General features: G+C 42.6%; 1 protein-coding gene across 1 annotated transcript; it reads left to right on the forward strand.

Moving 5' to 3' along the window:
- Positions 1 to 12,996: 12,996 nt before the first annotated feature.
- Positions 12,997 to 15,349, forward strand: LOC120865830 (sperm-associated antigen 11-like). The gene is made up of 2 exons (XM_040243227.1): positions 12,997 to 13,051; positions 15,162 to 15,349. The coding sequence occupies exons 1-2, from the start codon at positions 12,997 to 12,999 to the stop codon at positions 15,347 to 15,349; spliced, it is 243 nt and encodes an 80-aa protein (XP_040099161.1).
- Positions 15,350 to 18,366: the final 3,017 nt, after the last annotated feature.

Genomic DNA, 18,366 nt, shown 5'->3' on the forward strand with positions numbered 1-18,366 from the left:
CTTTGGGTTAAGATAACTAGTGTTTGGTTCTTGAGATGGTCTTACGATGCTAACGTTGACTGTTTCTTTATACAGATACAGAACCAGGATTCAAAGTCGTCAGGTGCATAAAAGGCGATGGCAAATGTCAAAAATTTTGTAATTACATGGAATTCCAATTAGGCTATTGCTCTAAAAAAAAAGACGCCTGCTGCTTACCTTTGAACTGAGGTGTTGACATGGAAGCCAAAACTCTGTCCGCTGCCTCCTGGGCCATCCGTCCTAATGCAGGTGTTTTGGACAAGAGCTGAAAGGCTGAGCAGAGAGGAACTGGGGCTTTGTCAATGGCACCAGTCTAAACTTTCACTGGAGCAGAGGAAAAGATGAAAACTGCCACACGTGATCTTTTGACGTGATCTTAGAGAAAACGGCTACCTTGAGATATACAATATTGTCCAGATCAACACAATTTTTACTGGTAGATGTGGATGTAATAAACTCTCCCGGGAAAACATTCAAATCATTTGTTCTTTTATTTATTTATTTTATTATTATTATTGTTATTTTACTTTACAATATTGTATTGGTTTTGCCATACATCAACATGAATCCGCCACGGGTGTACATGTGTTCCCAATCCTGAACCCCCTTCCCACCTCCCGCCCCATACCATCCCTCTGGGTCATCCCAGTGCACCAGCCCCAAGCATCCTGTATCCTGCATCGAACCTAGACTGGCGATTCATTTCTTATATGTTATTATACATGTTTCAATGCCATTCTCCCATTAGCAAATGAAGCAACTGACAAACAACTAATCTCAAAAATATACAAGCAACTCCTATAGCTCAATTCCAGAAAAATAAACGACCCAATCAAAAAATGGGCCAAAGAACTAAATAGATATTTCTCCAAAGAAGACATACAGATGGCTAACAAACACATGAAAAGATGCTCAACATTACTCATTATCAGAGAAATGCAAATCAAAACCACAATGAAGTAACATTTCACACCAGTCAGAATGGCTGAGATCCAAAAGTCTACAAGTGATAAATGTTAGAGAGGGTGTGGAGAAAAGGGAACCCTCTTACACTGTTGGTGGGAATGTTCTTTTATTTTAAACATATTTTTTGTACCTCCTTTGGTTCCTAGGCACTGGGAAATGTAATGAATTGGAGGTAGGACTATGTGGGGAGAAAGATAACTCAATAAATAAAAACAAGAGGATGCTACTTATTCTAAAATGTGCGTGTATCCAGCATGTGGGGAAGATAAATACAAACAGAATTAAGAAAGGGTTCCTGAGAAAATTTGAGCAGGATTTTGGAGTATGATTAGGAGTTTGTTAAGTGAAAGAGAAGCAGCGATTCTCAGGCAAAGTGTGCAGCTGGTAGAAGCTGCAGATCTTGAAAGAATGATTTGCTAAGAAAATGTGGAAAAGCTCAGCATAACTGTAGAAGAGAGGGACTGATTACAAGTATCACACGAGGAGGGTACAGGAAAAGTGTGTGACATTGTCAGAGAAAGAACAAACATTATACTAAAGACTTGAGATGGCTAAACAAGAGAAGGCACCCAGGTGCTCCAGGGGTGTGAACGTAGTCATACTTGAGTGTTGGAATGTTTATTCTAACAAAAGAATTGGGCCTGGACTGGAATTGTGGGAGACCAGAGGCCGGAAAGGAAGAGATGCTCCTGCCAGTGGAGGCCAAGGTCAGTGACTATAGTGGAGACAGTGCTTGAAGAGGGAACAATTAAGGGGTTTCTGCAGAGACTGGGGTTACACCTTTGGTGACGGAGGAGAAGGAAGGAAGGGGAAAAGTCCTGGGGATCAGGCAACATCAGGAACGAGGAGAGCAGGAGGAGCAAGGGTCTGGCTAGATGGGTCTAGGTAATGTTGGATTTGAAGCCTGCAGCATTCACCATATCCAGCTGGGACCTGGAGGAACTTGATGAATTCCAAGAGAGAGGAGACAAGAAATGAGTCAAAGTGAGCCATAGAAAAGGATGAAATAACTGGACAAATGGCATTATTTGTCCATAATAATGCCAGCAGGATACAGTTTTTGTATATTTGATATAAAATTAATTGTGAAAAATATATCCAAAAACAAAAATATTTTCGTTTCCAGTGTTAAGATTATTGGTGATTTTAAGTGATTTTATCTTAAAAAATGACTCTGTCAAGTTATTGACGTACTCTTCAATTTTACATTTAAAAAGACAGAATTGATGTGCCTAAGGATAAATAAGTATGTGTGTGTAAACAAAGACTACTTCAACCCGAGGCAGAGCCAGACTATAGTAGACTTAAAATGGCCTCAAGAAAGTCATAAATTTAACATAAGGAAGGACTTCCTGGGCATTGAGAGTATGAAACAGTAAAGCGTGTTATCCAGAGAGGATTTTGCATTTCTGCCTGGAGACAAGGGAGTGAGCCCCCTGGCTCCTCAGGGTCAGTTCTGAGCCAGCAGCTCTGTTAGTCACCTTGTCTGTCTTTTCAGGGAAGCAGCCAAGTGCAGGCCCCTGGGCCTGGCCAGGCTTATAGACACCTGCTGTACTCCTGGTGGGAAGAGACCCTTTAGGCAGCGGGTTGCCCTGGGTCATTGCAGAGCCAGTCATAATACACCTGACTGCGCCCCTCGCCCACTGTGTCCTCTCTGCCCAGGGCACCCGGAGAGCCATCCCCCAGAAGGCTTTGATCACTCTGCTCCCACTGACTCCCCGGTCAGCAGGAAGCCCAGGGTCTGCTGGGGCTGGGCCAGGGTGGCCCGGCTCTGTCAGTCACATCCTCATTTGGCTTCCTATGATTAATAATGGCCACACCTAATCTCTCCTTCCTGTCCACACATGCGGTGGTCATCACGGCCCTGCAGGTTCGGCCTGCTCTGAGCTGGTTTGCCCTTATCTCTTGGGTCATAGGAGGAGATCTTACTAGACCCAGGGAATCTTTTAGCAATAAAAACAAAAATTAAAATTAGTCTGTCCTAATGAAGAGAGTCAGACATGACTGAATGACTAACACACTGACTTGAACACTAATGAAGAGAAATTGAGTTCATTAACACAGCCTCTTTCTTGATGGACCAGAGAGGTTTCCTGGGGTCAGATGAGTCACATCAGTGTTACTGATGAGGACAGCAGGGATGGGATTGACCCCAGCAGCCAGGGGCAGGGGCTGCATCCCCCAGGGGACTGATGGAATGGCTCTGTTAGTTCTATGGCCTTCCCTGGTGGCTCAGAAGGTAAAGACCCCACCTACAATGTAGGAGACCTGGGTTCCAGCCTTGGGTCAGGAAGAGCCCCTGGAGAAGGAAATGGCAACCCGCTCCAGTATTTTTGCTTGGAGAATCCCATGGACAGAGGAGCCTGGAGGGCTACAGCCCATGGAGTTGTCAAGAGTCAGACACACCTGAGCAGACATGCCTCAGTGGGCACTGTGGTGAAGCTTTCAGGAGAACAAGAAGGCCTCAGAGGATCTGTTGTTGTTTCTCTTCCAGCAGCTTCCTCCTTTCTCTGAGTTCTGAGAGCTCCTCTAGGAAAGCTAGGGGCTGCTTCCTACCTGTCCATCCAAGCCTCCTGTAATGGGTAGTTCTCATGTCTGCCTCATTGTAGGGCAAATGAAGAGCAGAGTTTGTTGAGCCAACCTAGATGACGTGGCGATCAGGTGACATGCCAGGACCCTGACCCGGCTTACTTTGAGCCAGAAGTCTCAAGGTGTGGGTGTGGGCTTTTCTGCCTTACACAACTTTGCTATACCTAAGACGACACACATTCCTTTCTCAGGATGTTTCCTGGCAGCACTGACTGGGACAGGCTTCTCAACAAGCCCTGGACAAGGGCTTTTCAGGTTGGAAGGCTTGTGGCTCTATGAGTTCCCAGTGACTGTAGATCTGAGTGTATGAGTACAAGCAGCACTTGTGGGAAGGTCAGGTACTTGGATTCTAGTCTCAACTCCAATGATGATTGTGTTGATGCCCTGGGTAACTCTTGATGAGCACAGTGGGCAAAAATGTCCTGAGCCCAGCGACTTGTGATTGTGTGAATGAGTAATTCATCCTGGGAAGCAAGTAGCATGACCACAGTTGGTGAAGACCATTAAATAAACAGCTGTTCTGGAGACCTATTTCCATCAGTTATTTGAGAACCTCGAGAGACAAAGGAAACGTGACTGTATGGGCTTGGTGTGCTCCCCTGCAAAGAATTATGTTGAGCCTGGAAGAGAAAAAAGACCTGCAAGACAAATGAGACAAAAGTTTGGTGTAAGATGTTAAGAAAATGGTAAATAAGCACCCCAGTTTTCTCCCTGGCTTAACCGAGGATCAGGTTAGCTGTACAGGGGGTTGTGTAAAATGGGGGATTATAGGAAGTAACTGAAGAATTGAGTTAGGATAGTGAAAAGAAAGCCCAAAGGAGTTTCCAGGGCTTGGAGGAGAGGAGGCTGGTTATGCTGACCAGTCGCTCTTTAGTTCCCAGATGGCTTAGTGGTAAAGAATCTGCCTGCCAATGCGGGAGATGCAGATTTGATCCCTGAGTCAGGAAGATCGCCTGGAAGGAGGAAATGGCAACCCACTCCAGTATGCTTGCCTGGGAAATCTCATGGACAGAGGAGCCTGGTGGGCTACAGTCCGTGGGGTCGCAAAGAGTCAGACACGACTGAGCTCAACAGCAGGAATAAATACAAAAGAAAGACACACCAGATGGACTCTAGGATGAGAGGAAGTCAGTGGGAAGATCACTTCAGATGGATGTTGTGGCAAGAATCCTTAGCCACAAATAAGAACAACTGCCCTCAGCCAAAGTCAGGTGGTGGGGACCCAGCGTATTATTTCACTTAGTCTACATGCAAGGGCTGTGTTGATGTAATTCATGTATCTGGGAACCAAGGACTTGATGGAAGCCTCTGGTGAACAGAGAAATTGGTCTTATAGATAATCAAGAGTCTCACTATGGCTTTTATGGGAATGTGAGATAATTCCATTGGGATACTGAAGGCCGAAAATTCTGCTTATTTCTTCGGGAATAAAAGGGAGATTATGAAACACTCTGTGTGGTGAAATAGACATGATGAGTAAGAAGTGCTTCAGTAAAAGTGAAAAGCCAGTTTGGACAGAGAAAACATAAGTATGAACCTAAGCATGACTTGGAGAGGGAAAAGATGAGTTTAGCCAACCACTAAATACTTTTCATTAGTAGTGTTACTTCCTGAACCAACAGAATGGCAAAGCCACAGAGTTTTAACATTGAAAGTCCTGCTTTTTGTCCTTTGTTACAAGGACACCTGAAAATGAGTTTGAAAATGGCAAATTTAAAGGTGGAAAATAACATCTGGTATTCCTTTTCTTAAAAACAAAAACAGGCACTGTAGTATAGAAAGAAAGGTAAATTTTATAACATTTTCAAGAATAACATTTGGATGTAATATTTTCTGATTCTTTGAATATTTTAGAATGATTTTCATTCTTTCTTTCTTTTCTTTTTTTTTTTTTAACTCGTAGGAGAGAATCAGTTAGGGAACCAAAGCCTTGCAACACAATTTTCCTCTTTAAATCTCAAAGGTGCCAGTTCCTCATCTATCGTTTAGAACCGTGTGAGAGATACATAAGGCCGGTCTGCTTTTGTTCTCTAACAGGACTCCTGATTTTTGTAGGCTTTCATTTCTTTTTGTTTATGCTTTCAACATTTCATTAAGATATACGTAACTGCAATTCTCATCTAATTGGTTTTACCTGAAAATTGGTAAGTCTTATCAACTGGCTTATTTCATTAATTTTCTACTTTATAAACTATTTTAAAATTGTATTTTAGCACTATTTCCTTTTTAAAAAGTAATTTTATTATGATAAAAACACTTAGCATCATATCTACCATCTATCTGTTAAGAGTACAATGTACCATCGTTGACGGCAGGCGCAGTGTTGAGGAGCAGATCTCTAGCGCTTATTCATCTGAAATGTCACACGTGTTGATTAATAACTTCCTTCCCTCCAGCTCACATTATATCTTATCTGAAAATTCTGTTTCCTTCCCAGGAATGCCATAATCTTTAGGTAGGTTGACTTGCCTTCCTCTGACTTTCGTGTCTCACTGTCTCTAACAGTTTTCATGTCTGTGTCTCTTTCCTCTTCCACCTGGAATGCCAACCAGTGAAAAGGGGAAAGACACTCCCTCCTCCTGCTACAGAGTTTTGGTACCTGGAAGCTCCAGTGCCTTGCTGTCGTTGACAATCAAAAGAGCAACAGCCTGTTCTTTCAGGAGGCTGCAGCAGACCTCCAGTTCATTGGGCTGTCCCCAGCAGGTGGCTATTATCTACCAAATATGCCTTATTGCAAATGTGGCATCTGGAGTTTTACTTGCCTTATTTATAGTCCCCAAATAATCCCTTGAGGAAACTCTTATTGATTCCCTTACTCAGATACAGAAACCAAAGTCATAATCAATGGCCAAATTAATGTTTATTTTTTTTTAAAGAATATAATTCTCCTTACAGGTTCTAAAGCAATAGAGGACTGGATTAAGCTTGCTAAGAATGGGACAGAGAAAAGGGCTGGTCCTTTTATAGGGTCTCCTAGTGATTATAGTCACATCCTTAAAGTACAGAATATTGTGTGTATGCTCAGTCACTTCAGTCGTTTCTGACTCTTTTGTGAGCCCATACTAGCACCCCCAGGCTTCTCTGTTCATGGGGTTCTCCAGGCAAGAATACTGGAGTGGGTTGCCATGCCCTCCTCCAGGGGATCTTCCTGGCCCTGGGATCAAACCTGCATTATCTCCTGGGTCTCCTGCATTGCAGGCGGATTCTTTCTGCTGAGCCATCAGGGAAGCCCAATGTATAGAACATTGATATCAACCAACTAACGATGAAGCTTCTCCTGCTAAGGAGTTCCCAGACACTGGGCTACTGGTGTTAAGAGTCTGTTAGTTAAGTGACAAGGTAACACAAGTGTGACAATAAATGACTAATACATTAGGAAGTTAGAGTTTAAATTATGACCAGGTATGTAGGCAACGAATATTGCACAAGGAACCAAAAGATCCCCATGCTAAAACCTATGGTTATACAATATATGTAAACTTATACTCCCCATGCTTCTGTTTCTTAACTATTAAAACTGGAATAGTGATAACTACTCTTGTCTAGATTATGAAATTGCTAAAGAGATAAAGCTTATGAAAGTCATTTTTTAATTATAAAAATGCACACGGTATTATGATTAATCTATAAAATAACTTCATCATTTAACTTCTAAATTCTTCTATTTCATGTTTCTCACAAGGCCAAAAAGAAGTGTTGAAATGTCATGGAAATGGCAACCCACTCCAGTGTTCTTGCCTGGAGAATCCCAGGGATGGTGGAGCCTGGTGGGCTGCCATCTATGGGGTCGTGCAGAGTCAGACACAACTGAAGCGACTTAGCAGCAGCATGCACCATTTTGGGGTCCAAAGTGCATTTTCATTATGATAGTATGTCAAATAGGAATTTTTCTGGCAGTTAAATCATAGGTCAATTTTTGAATTATTATTATAATTTATTATATTCCCCTGGAGAAGGAAATGGCAACTCACTCAGGTATTCTTGCCTAGGAAATCTCATGGACAGAGGAGCCTGAAGGCTACAGTCCAATGGGGTCACTAAAAGTTGGACACAAGTTAATGAATAAAAAACAACAACAACAAACAATTTATTATATTAATGAATTTTAGAGGTGGGATTAAAAAATTGCATAGCTTTCAGCCTCCTTAGGATTTAAAAATCAGAAGGTTTCATTCCATAGATAAAGAGATGGAGACTCTGGCCTGAAATTTATTAAGATTGTAGAGACTATTGCATTGGTGATGCTACATCCTCAATTTTATAAGGTGGGTGAAATATATTTCATTTTGTTTGGATACGTGTGACTGAACATTCCATAAAGAACGAATTCCACAAATAATGTGGAACTGAATCCATAAAGAATTCCTTTCTCTTTGTGGAATTTTACATAATTTTATCAAGAAGTCCTTTGTCTTCAGGTCCAAAAGCATCACAAATTGCCACCTATAGACATAAAGGTGGAATTGAAAGAGTTTTACTTTTATTTCACAAATAAAATCAGAGCGCATTCTATCTGGAATGAAAACTGACCTTTTCCAGTCCTGTGGCCACTGCTGAGTCTTCCAAATTTGCTGGCATATTGAGTGCAGCACTTTCACAGCATCATCTTTTAGGATTTGAAATAGCTCAACTGGAATTCCATCACCTCCACTAGCTTTATTGGCAGTAATGCTTCCTAAGGCCCACTTGACTTCACATTCCAGGATGTCTGGCTCTAGGTGAGTGATCACAGCCCTGTGATTATCTGGGTCTTTAAGATCTTTTTTGTATAGTTCTTCTGTGTATTCTTGCCACCTATTCTTAATATCTTCTGCTTCTGTTAGGTCCATCTGCTTCCAAATCAGGAAAGGGATACATCAAGGCTGTATATTGTCACCCTGATTATTTAACTTATATGCAGAGTACATCATGAGAAACGCTGGACTGGATGAAGCACAAGCTGGAATCAAAATTGCCGGGAGAAATATCAATAACCTCACATACACAGATGACACCACCCTTATGGCAGAAAGTGAAGAAGAACTAAAGAGCCTCTTGATGAAGTGAAAGAGGAGAGTGAAAAAGTTGGCTTAAAACTCAACATTCCGAAAATGAAGATCATGGCATCTGGCCCCATTAGTTCAGTTCAGTTCAGTCACTCAGTCGTGTCCGACTCTTTGCGACTCCATGAACCACAGCAGACCAGGCCTTCCTGTCCATCACCAACTCCTGGAGTTTACCCAAACTCATGTCCATTGAGTCAGTGAAGCCATCCAACCATCTCATCCTCTGTCATCCCCTTCTCCTCCTGCCCTCAGTCTTTCCCAGCATCAGGGTCTTTTCAAATGAGTCAGCTCTTCGCAGCAGGTGGCCAAAATATTGGAGTTTCAGCTTCAACATCAGTCCTTCCAATGAACACCCAGGACTGATCTCCTTTAGGATGGACTGGTTGGATCTCCTTTTAGTCCCAGGGACTCTCAAGAATCTTCTCCAACACCAAAGTTCAAAAGCATCGATTCTTCGGCGCTCAGCTTTCTTTATAGTCCAACTCTCACATCTATGCATAGCTACTGGAAGAACCATAGCCTTGTCTAGATGGACCTTTGTTGACAAAGTGATGTCTCTGCTTTTTAATATGCTATCTAGGTTGATCATAACTTTCCTTCCAATGAGTAAGCGTTTTTGCGTTTCATGGCTGCATCTGCAGTGATTTTGGAGCCCAGAAAAATAAAGTCTCTGACTGCTTCCACTGTTTCCCCATCTATCTGCCATGAAGTGATGGGACCAGATGCCATGATCTTTGTTTTCTGGCCCCATGACTTCATGGCAAATAGATGGTGAAACAACAGAAACAGTGACAGACTTTATTTTGGGGGCTCCAAAATCATTGCAGATGGTGACTTCAGCCATGAAATTAAAAGATGCTTGCTCATTGAAAAAAAAGTTATGACCAATCTAGATAGCATATTAAAAAGCAGAGACATCACATTGTCAACAAAGGTCCATCTAGTCAAGGCTATGGTTTATCCAGTAGTCATGTATGGATGTGAAGTTGGACTATAAAGAAAGCTGAGCACTGAAGAATTAATGCTTTTGAACTGTAGCATTGGAGAAGATTCTTGAGAGTCCCTTGGACTGCAAGGAGATCCAACCAGTCCATCCTAAAGGAGACCAGTCCTGAATATTCACTGGAAGGACTGATGTTGAAGCTGAAACTCCAATAATTTGGGCACCTGATGTGAAGAACTGACTCATTTGAAAAGACCCTGATTCTGGGAAAGATTGAGGGCAGGAGGAGAAGGGGATGACAGAGGATGAGCTGGTTGGATGGCATCACTGACTCAATGGACATGAGTTTGAGTAAACTTGGGAATTGGTGATGGACAGGGAGGCCTGATGTGCTGCAATCCATGGGGTCACAAGGAGTCGGACACGACTGAGCCACTGACCTCAACTGAATTGAACTGTGTTCTATTTTATATGGTGAGAGATAGAGTGGTTTGTGTGTACATGTGTGTGTATGTACTTAGCACCCCAACTCATCACATTAGTGGAAGAAATACCTTTTGGCTGTTCAAGGATCTGGTTCCTGGGAGTAAAAGTAACCATCCTTGTGTCCTCAGGTGAGTTATTTTCTCTAAGATGAGGTGATTTTAACAACACAATTATTAATTAATAAAGTATTTGTTGTCTATTTTATATATAGTAGTGTGTATATGTCAATCAATCTCCCAATTTATCCCTTCCTTCCCTTTCCCTCTTAATAACCAATGGGCTGTTTTCTATGTCTGTAATTCTATTTCTGTTTTGTAAATAAGTTTCTTTGTACCATTTTTTTAAGGTTCCACATATAGCAATATCATATTTGTCTTTTGCTGTCTGACTTAGTTCACTCAGTATGACAATCTTTAGATGCATCCATGGTCCTTTACACAGCAATTCATTTTTCCATTCATCCATTGATGGACATTTGTATATTTCTACTTTTTGGTGATTGTGAATAGTGATGCTAAGAGAATTCATGTACAAGTTGTGTTTTAATAAATAAAATATTATTCAAATACATAAAATAAAAATAAGTATTTCCTAAACTTATTGAGGAAACATCAAACTTTTTCTACAATAGCGGCACCATTTTACTTTCCCATAAGCAATGTATGAAGGTTCTGATTTCTCCACACTGTTACTAATAGTGTCTACTTTCCAAAATATTATTCTTGTTACTTTTTTTTTTATAATGACTATCCTAGGGCAAGTGAAGTGGTATCTCTCTGAGGCTTTGATTGCATTTCCCAAATGACTAATGATGTTGAGCATCTTTTCATGTGCTTGATGGCCATTTGTATTTCTTCTCTAGAGAAATGTCTAAGTCCTGCGCCTAATTTTTAATTGGGTTGTTTGGCTAATTATTATTTAATTGTATCAAGTTTTTTTTAATATATAAAAATGTTTGATGTTGTTTTTCAGTCTCTCAGTCATCTCTGACTCTTTGCAGCCCCATAGACTGCAGCACGCCAGGCTCCCCTGCCCTTCACCATCTCCCGGAGCTTGCTCAAACTCATGTTCATTGAGTCGGTTATGCCATCCAACCATCTCGTAATGGCATAAAAATGTTTAGCTATTATCAAATGTTTCAAACCCGTGTATCTTTCATCTCTCCTTATACTTTTTTCTTCTATTTATAAGTGTAATACACACCAGAATAATTATCTTCTGTGTTGGAACAAAATGAACTTTAGTTTCTTTCAACCCTGTAATTATAGAAACCAATGAACCTATGACCAGATTAATAAGACCATTCAATGAACTTGATTTTCTACTTTAGCTTCCTTAAGAATGGCACACCTGATTCTCCAGACTGTTTATGCAATTCTTCCTTAGCGATTGCATTCCAAGTCTGTGACTGACTTGAAAATAGATTAAAGTATAGGGGAAAATGTGGGTGATAAAAACCTGATACTGTTAAATTATTTCTCACCCAAATTAGCTGATTTTCCAACAAAGTTCATGAAATTTCCAGCTGTACAGAAAACAGTTTCCAAACTATAATTTCACAACTATTTGGGCTTTAATGCTAGAAAAAATATACCATACACCTTTACCTTAGATGTTCCGTACATCAGGTCAGTATAAATAGCGAGGATGAATACCAATTATAAAGCATTGTGTCATTTACGAAGGTGACTTTTTAAAAAATGACCCATACGTTTGGGTATATGCACTTTAGTGTTTTCATTGAACAATAATCCTTATCTCTTATAGAGAGATCCATTTAGAATTGTAATTATTCATTGGAATCCTTGAACTTATAGGATGTATTGTTTTGGTATGGAAGCCTGTTTTCTCAGGGTGAAATCAATCTGTTTATACATTTAAAATTTCAGTTATTTTTAATTAGCAGATAATTGCTTTACAATATTGTGTTGGCTTCTGCAATACATCAATGAGTCAGCCATAGGTATGCATATGTCCCCTCCCTCTTGAACCTCCCTCCTACCTCCCACCCCATCCCACCCCTCTAGGCTGGCAATTTTTACAACAGGTGATTTCAGACATAGGTTCAAAGCAATGAGCCATAAAAAAAGAGTTGCAAATTTTAATGTTTATTATTCACTGTTTGAATCACACATAGACACTATCTTAATATCTATTTTATAATTACATAGTGCTTTGTGAACATTTTTGTTGGCACAGAGAGGTAAGGTTCCCAAGTAACTTCCCCTTAAGCCCTGTTTTAGTAGGTGCTTTTACAAAGTACAGACAAGCCAGTGAATAAGGGTATCCTTTGTTAGGACCCACTTCCTTTGCTTAATCTTTCTAGTACTGGAATCTCTGAACTGAATGTCTGTCCCTTCTTCTTCTGGGTGCCCACTCTGCTCACCTGTGCCCTTACTCACCTCCAGAAGTATGGGGCTGCCACCTGACATCTCTTTATCAAAATCCATTTTCTCAGTAAGACTTGTGGTCAAACATATTTGCTGCAAATTGGTTAAACAGGGGCAGGAGACCACCTATAAGTGGTCCTGAAGCTATTATTCACCTGGGAGTGTGTCCATGTATCCAACTGTGGTAGATGCTGGCCAGTCAGAAGCTACTAGAAGGCAGGGACCCCGTCTTTGCACTTCTCTGTCCCCATCACCTGGCCCAACACCAGGTGCTAAATAACCATCACTCCAGTGGTTCTTCTGCCACTGAAGCCAAGTTATTGGTCAGGTCCTGAATACGATGAAGCCTGTCTATTTTTAGGCAAAAAAGAGTATCCAGTAACTTCTGCCCACAGCCTTAGTCAGTAGACCAGATAAATGTGCTCATTCCTCATTAGTGTCCCCAAACCTATAAATGTCCCATTTTTGTGACCTGTCCTCTCCATTCCACTTGGCTCTTTCATCAGATTTGCTTTTCTGCACAGCAGGGCGGGGAGACCTGAGGGAACTTTAAAACATGAAGGTCCTCTTTCTGTTCACTGTTCTCTACTGTTTGGTCCAAATGAACTCAGGTAAATGTCTCCTGGTCAGGGTAGAAAGCTGCTCCCAACCAGTATGGTTGAGCTGGGACAGGCTGGGGAAGGCTGTTCAGGAATTCCCCTGATGTGTGTGTCCCTGGTGGGGATGGATGGGAGGTGTCTGTGTGTTGGTGGTGGGTACAGGTGGACCCCTCTGGGACTCAGCTCTGGACCGTTTTGATCTTCCCTACAAAAAGGTTTTGAGAGGCTAAATATGAGTTTTCAGGGTCATAAAACAAGTCATAGAGGCATCTTTGCCCCAATACAAATAGAAAAGATTCATCACAGTCTGAGAAAATTTCGCAGAAAGAAATTACTGTCACCCAAATGTCAAAGCTGGAAGGGAATGAATTTTCTATGGAAGCCCCGCACTTTACAGGGAGAGGAAACCACACTCCCAAGAAAGGCTGCTGTCCTGCAGAGCAATTTACAATCACAGTCACAGCAGCAATTCCTACTGCCAATAGCATTCCTCCAGCTTCCACAGAGAGCCTATTTTACAGAGGAAATACGAGGCTCAAGCAGTTAAATGAGTTATCCAAGGAGAAATCATTAGCTACTGGGAGAAGTGAGGCCAGCTCTGATCTCCAGATTTCTGGGCTGTGGTTCTTTGACCTTCATTAGGTACGTCGCCCATCGCTTCACTGGGCTCCTCTGCAAACCATGGTAGAGCTGAGATGACACAGGCTCAGAGAGTGTACCCCATTTGGATATGAGAGATTGTGCACGGTTTTTTTTAAATCATGTAAGACCAACACTGTGAGTGTTTTGGTTTTGGAATAGTTTTATTTACTTATTTTGGGGTGCACTGAGTCTTCATCGCTGCACATGGGCTTTTCTCTAGTTGCAGTGAGCAGGCGCTCCTTTTCATCACAGCGTGCAGGCCTTTCATTGCGATGGTCTCTCTTGTTGGGGAGCATGGGCTCCAGGCTGCTTGGGCCTCAGTAGTTGCGACATTTGGGCTCAGTAGTTGTGGCTCCCAGGCTCTAGCGCACAGGCTCAATAGTTGTGGCACGTGGATCTAGCTGCTTCCTGGAATATGGGATCTGCCTGGATCAGGGATCGAACCCGTGTCTTCTGCATTGCAGGTGGCTTCTTTACCACTGAGCCACCAACAAAGCTTGTTTGTTTTGTTGTTTTTTTTTTTTTTTTTTTGAGTCATGATAGATTGACTTTTGCAGATCTGATATAAGACCTTTTTTTCGACCATCTCATTCCCAAATAGGAAATGCTGTTTTTTAAAAAATTGAGATATATTCAACATACAATATCAGTTTCAGCTGTACACCATAATTGTTGTATATTTGTATAGACTGAGAAATAACCACCCTCAGTCCAGTCAACATCCATTACCACATGTAGTTCTTCTTTTTTTTTTTTCCTGTGACAAATAGAAAATGCTTTCCTTATGGGAACATTGGGTAGTTCTGCTTGACCTATAAATCCACCAATCATGGTGAGAAGAACTCAGTTTTCTTTTCTTTATTTCATTTCAGGCTGTAAAACTGAAAATCAGGCCACTGACTGAGGATCAGAACACTTTCCTATTTTCCTAAAGACCAAGACTCATCCTTCCAAACATTCCACTCTATTCTCCAAAACTCCGTTTTTCCTTGTTGAATTAGCTCACATCCACCACCAGGAGGCTTGAGAAGCCTGATAGAATACAATAACATACACAAATACATGTATTATATAAACCTTCCCAACAACTTTTAGAAGTATGTACTATTGTCCCTGATGCTGGGAAAGATTGAAGGCAAAAGGAGAAAAGGGCAGCAGAGGATGAGATGGTTAGAGTCATGTTCATTCGTGTTCATAGATTAACCATCGACCCAATGAACATGAATCTGAGCAAACTCTGGGAGATAGTAAAGGACAGAGGAGCCTGGCATGGTACAATCCATGAGGTTGCAAAGAGTCAGACGTGACTTAGCAACTGAGCAACAACAAAAATAGTTATCGTCCCTGTTTTATTGTTCCAGTTGAACTGGAACCTGTCCAGACAATTTTTTAGGAGTATGATAAACATTGTGGAGGTGGCCTATGTTTATCCTTTATTTTTTGCTGTGTGAACTAATTTGTTAATTTGTTCTATCCATAGGGGATATTCCACCTGGAATTAGAAATATTATCTGCCTTATGCAACATGGAACCTGCAGACTTTTTTTCTGCCATTCTGGTGAGAAAAAATCTGAAATCTGCTCTGACCCCTGGAATAGGTGCTGCATACCACATTCAGAGGAAGAAAGAAAATACAGACCAGAGATGGACGGCGGGTCAGGCACCTAGAACTAAGCTTCCAGAAAGCAGGCGGGATCTTAAAGTATGCTAAGCGTTTAGAAGAATGTGTGACTCACAGCAGGTGCTTAACAAACATTTGTTGAATGAATCCAGCTTCAAGGGTGAAGGTCTGATAAAAGATTTTTCCCCAAAAGCTTGCCTACTTTCCTTTTTTCTGTTTTTTTTTTTTTCTTTAAAGACTCTCAGAATTTCATAATATTCACCTCCGTTCCAGGGACTGCCCCCAGTTAGGGGTAGACCAGAAAGCAAAGTACAAATCCAGCTCATCTTCAGAGAGTCAGAAATGCAGCCAGTCTACTGGCCTCTTTTCCACCAAATGACATCTTTCTTCTCATCAAACATGAGCCCAGCCTTGTCCCACTGATTCTCAGACTATTGTGTGCCTGGTCCCCTTTCCATGGCCTCCTCAAGTCACAATAACAATAGGTCACATGTAAATAGGATTAAAATTTTTTTTCAAACAATCTGAGGTTATCTCGGTTGATCAACGCAGTCTTATGGAGTATATGATAAGGTTGAGGCAGTTCCATTTTAGAGATGGGAAGCAGATGAAAATCAGAAGGTTAAGTGAATGTCCCCAGGTTAGCAGTTCACAAGTGGATTCCTGGCACTGGTATCACCAACCCAGTGCTCGCTGCTCTGTGTTCTTTCTAAAGAGCATATTTCTGAGTGAACAAATCAAGGCAGGACTTGATGTTCACAACCCACTGTCCTTTGTTTTTCTCTGAATCTGCTGAAACTTGTCACCCATCCCATATCTTTGAGCAGTCATCCGAAGGGCAGTAAATATTAATTACAGGTAAGAAATGTAAAAGAGTGATAAAAGCAGTGTCTTGATGTATGAGACCATGTGCCAGGCTTTTTCTAGACCAGTTAGAGAGCCTGATAAGGTACCTTCTTTCTATGTTTGTGTTCACTGCCTGAATCCAGTTTGCCCTCCCGTAAGCTGAATTTACTCTAAAGAGTCACAAGGAAGATTTGCCTCTGGGCTCCTGTCTGGATTCCCAGCTCAGGCATCCAGCCACACTGGCCCAGTGCCTTGGCTTCTCCCCAGGTCCTCCTACACTCACTCTTGGTTGATTCCTAAATACCATCAGACAGGCTCATGGGGTTGTGAGGAGTGGAGCCTGTCTTAATCACAGGCATCTCTGCGAAGCCCTTGGTCATCTTCTCAAAGGACTGAGGGTCAGTTCCAGACATGCAGGGACTGTCTGCTTGGGGAGGGAGCTCACTCAGGCTTAGGTCTTTCTCCCAAGTGAAACATGACTTTCTCCACGCTTCAGGGAAGGCCGACAGATATTCTGCCAAGAGTCTTGCCATTCCAAGTCCCACATCTCTGTCCCCTGGAGACTTCACACACACGTGTGCGTGCACAGACACACACACACACACACACACACACACACACACAGGGATGGGCCCATGTCCAGAATACTGGGGAACTGGAGTCTGGTTCTACCTCCTCTCTTGACCTTATTTTCCTCAAAAATAAAATGAGGGAGATGGTTTAGACCTCTGAGAGCCCTCACAGCTTCTCACGTGGGTGTAGAATCAGGGCCCCATCAATGATCAGGGATAGCTGGGAGCAGGGCAGGGGGGGACACCCAGGATTTGGGCAAGTCTCTTCCGTTGGTGGGAATGGAGTTGGGATCATGGACCCTCTACTGACCCAGGAGGGGCTGGACTTCCTGGTGGTGCTCCTGGGCCATAGACAGCCAGGAGAGGACAGAAGGACTTGACTGGGACCAGCAGGGTCCAGCATTTCTACTCGGGAAATCTATATGCCTTCTCCATGGCTCTTTTTTTCTGAGCTAAATATAGTTATCCCCCACCATTCCTCTCAAAGAAGCAGCTTCCTCTTCTGCGATGGCTAATGAGTAACAGGGCAGGCCCTCCCTAGACTCCAAAGGGCTCCAGTGTCCCCCACTCAGGGCCCTCCCCTGACCAGCACAGCGGAATCCATCACTGTGGCTCATGGCCCTCAGGCTCCTTGGTGCCTCCCTCCTCCCCTTTGTTTGACTTCCCTGGTGGCTTAGACGTAAAGCGGAAGATCCCCTGGAGAAGGAAATGGCAACCCACTCCAGTACTCTTGCCTAGAAAATTCCATGGACGGAAGAGCCTGGTAGGCTACAGTCCATGGGGTTGCAAAGAGTCGGACACGGCTGAGCCAGTTCACTCCCTTTAGGACCTGTCCCTGTGCTGCTGTGATTTACACACATGTCTGCTTTTCTCGTTGCACTTGGAAATCCTCAGGACAGGTCTGGGTCTTACTCCTCTGCAGGACTTTAGTGACCGGCCAAGCGCAGTCAATGTGAAACAGATGAAGGAATGAATAATTCAAGCCTCAGACAGATCTCCAGTCTACCGCTGCTGCTGTCCTTTCTGACTTGAGGACAGGACATGGGATGCCTCCCCGTGCTGATCGCCACATCCCTGTCACAGCCTAACGCCTGCCTCCCCTCTTCTCTCTCACAAATGGCCAGAAAGTAGGACAAAGCTCTCAGCAGCTCTGCCCTGTTGTACTGCCTCACAGCTGAGCATGTGACCCTTTCATTTTCAGGGCTCCCTGCTCCCCCTGTGAGCAGCAGGACTAGAGAAGCGAGGCTGGCAGAAGCCCTGAAGAGTCTCCACCACGAATGTTCACCTGCCACCCCCTGCCCGTCAGACACGGAATCTTAGGCCAAAATGGGCCCCGAAAGGTCATTTAACAAAACCACCTGCTCTCCCCACCCCCACATAGGCAACACAGTGTCATGGACTCTTCACTTGATCTTAGCCAAAAGGCCGAGAAGCAATCATGGAAAGACTCTTGAGCAAGGAATCAAAACCCCCGAATTCTAGTCCTGTAACTCATCCCTGTCACGCTCTTCATTTGTGATGTGATCATACGTTTGTATCCGCTGATCTCAAACGGGTCATTAAACTTTTGTTATTTAATGTTGGAATCTTCTTGATTCAAATAAGACACAGGGAGAGTGATTTGAGATTGTTTTTCGATGTGGAAA

This window comes from Oryx dammah, unplaced genomic scaffold (assembly GCF_014754425.2).
Source record: "Oryx dammah isolate SB20612 unplaced genomic scaffold, SCBI_Odam_1.1 HiC_scaffold_7, whole genome shotgun sequence".
Lineage (NCBI taxonomy): Eukaryota > Metazoa > Chordata > Mammalia > Artiodactyla > Bovidae > Oryx > Oryx dammah.

Bases quoted from the DNA above. Each gene is read 5' to 3' on its own strand.
- LOC120865830 (XM_040243227.1), top strand. From the start codon at position 12,997: ATGAAGGTCCTCTTTCTGTTCACTGTTCTCTACTGTTTGGTCCAAATG. The intron at 13,052-15,161 runs GTAAATGTCTCC...TTCTATCCATAG, and splicing joins TTTGGTCCAAATGAACTCAG to GGGATATTCCACCTGGAATT.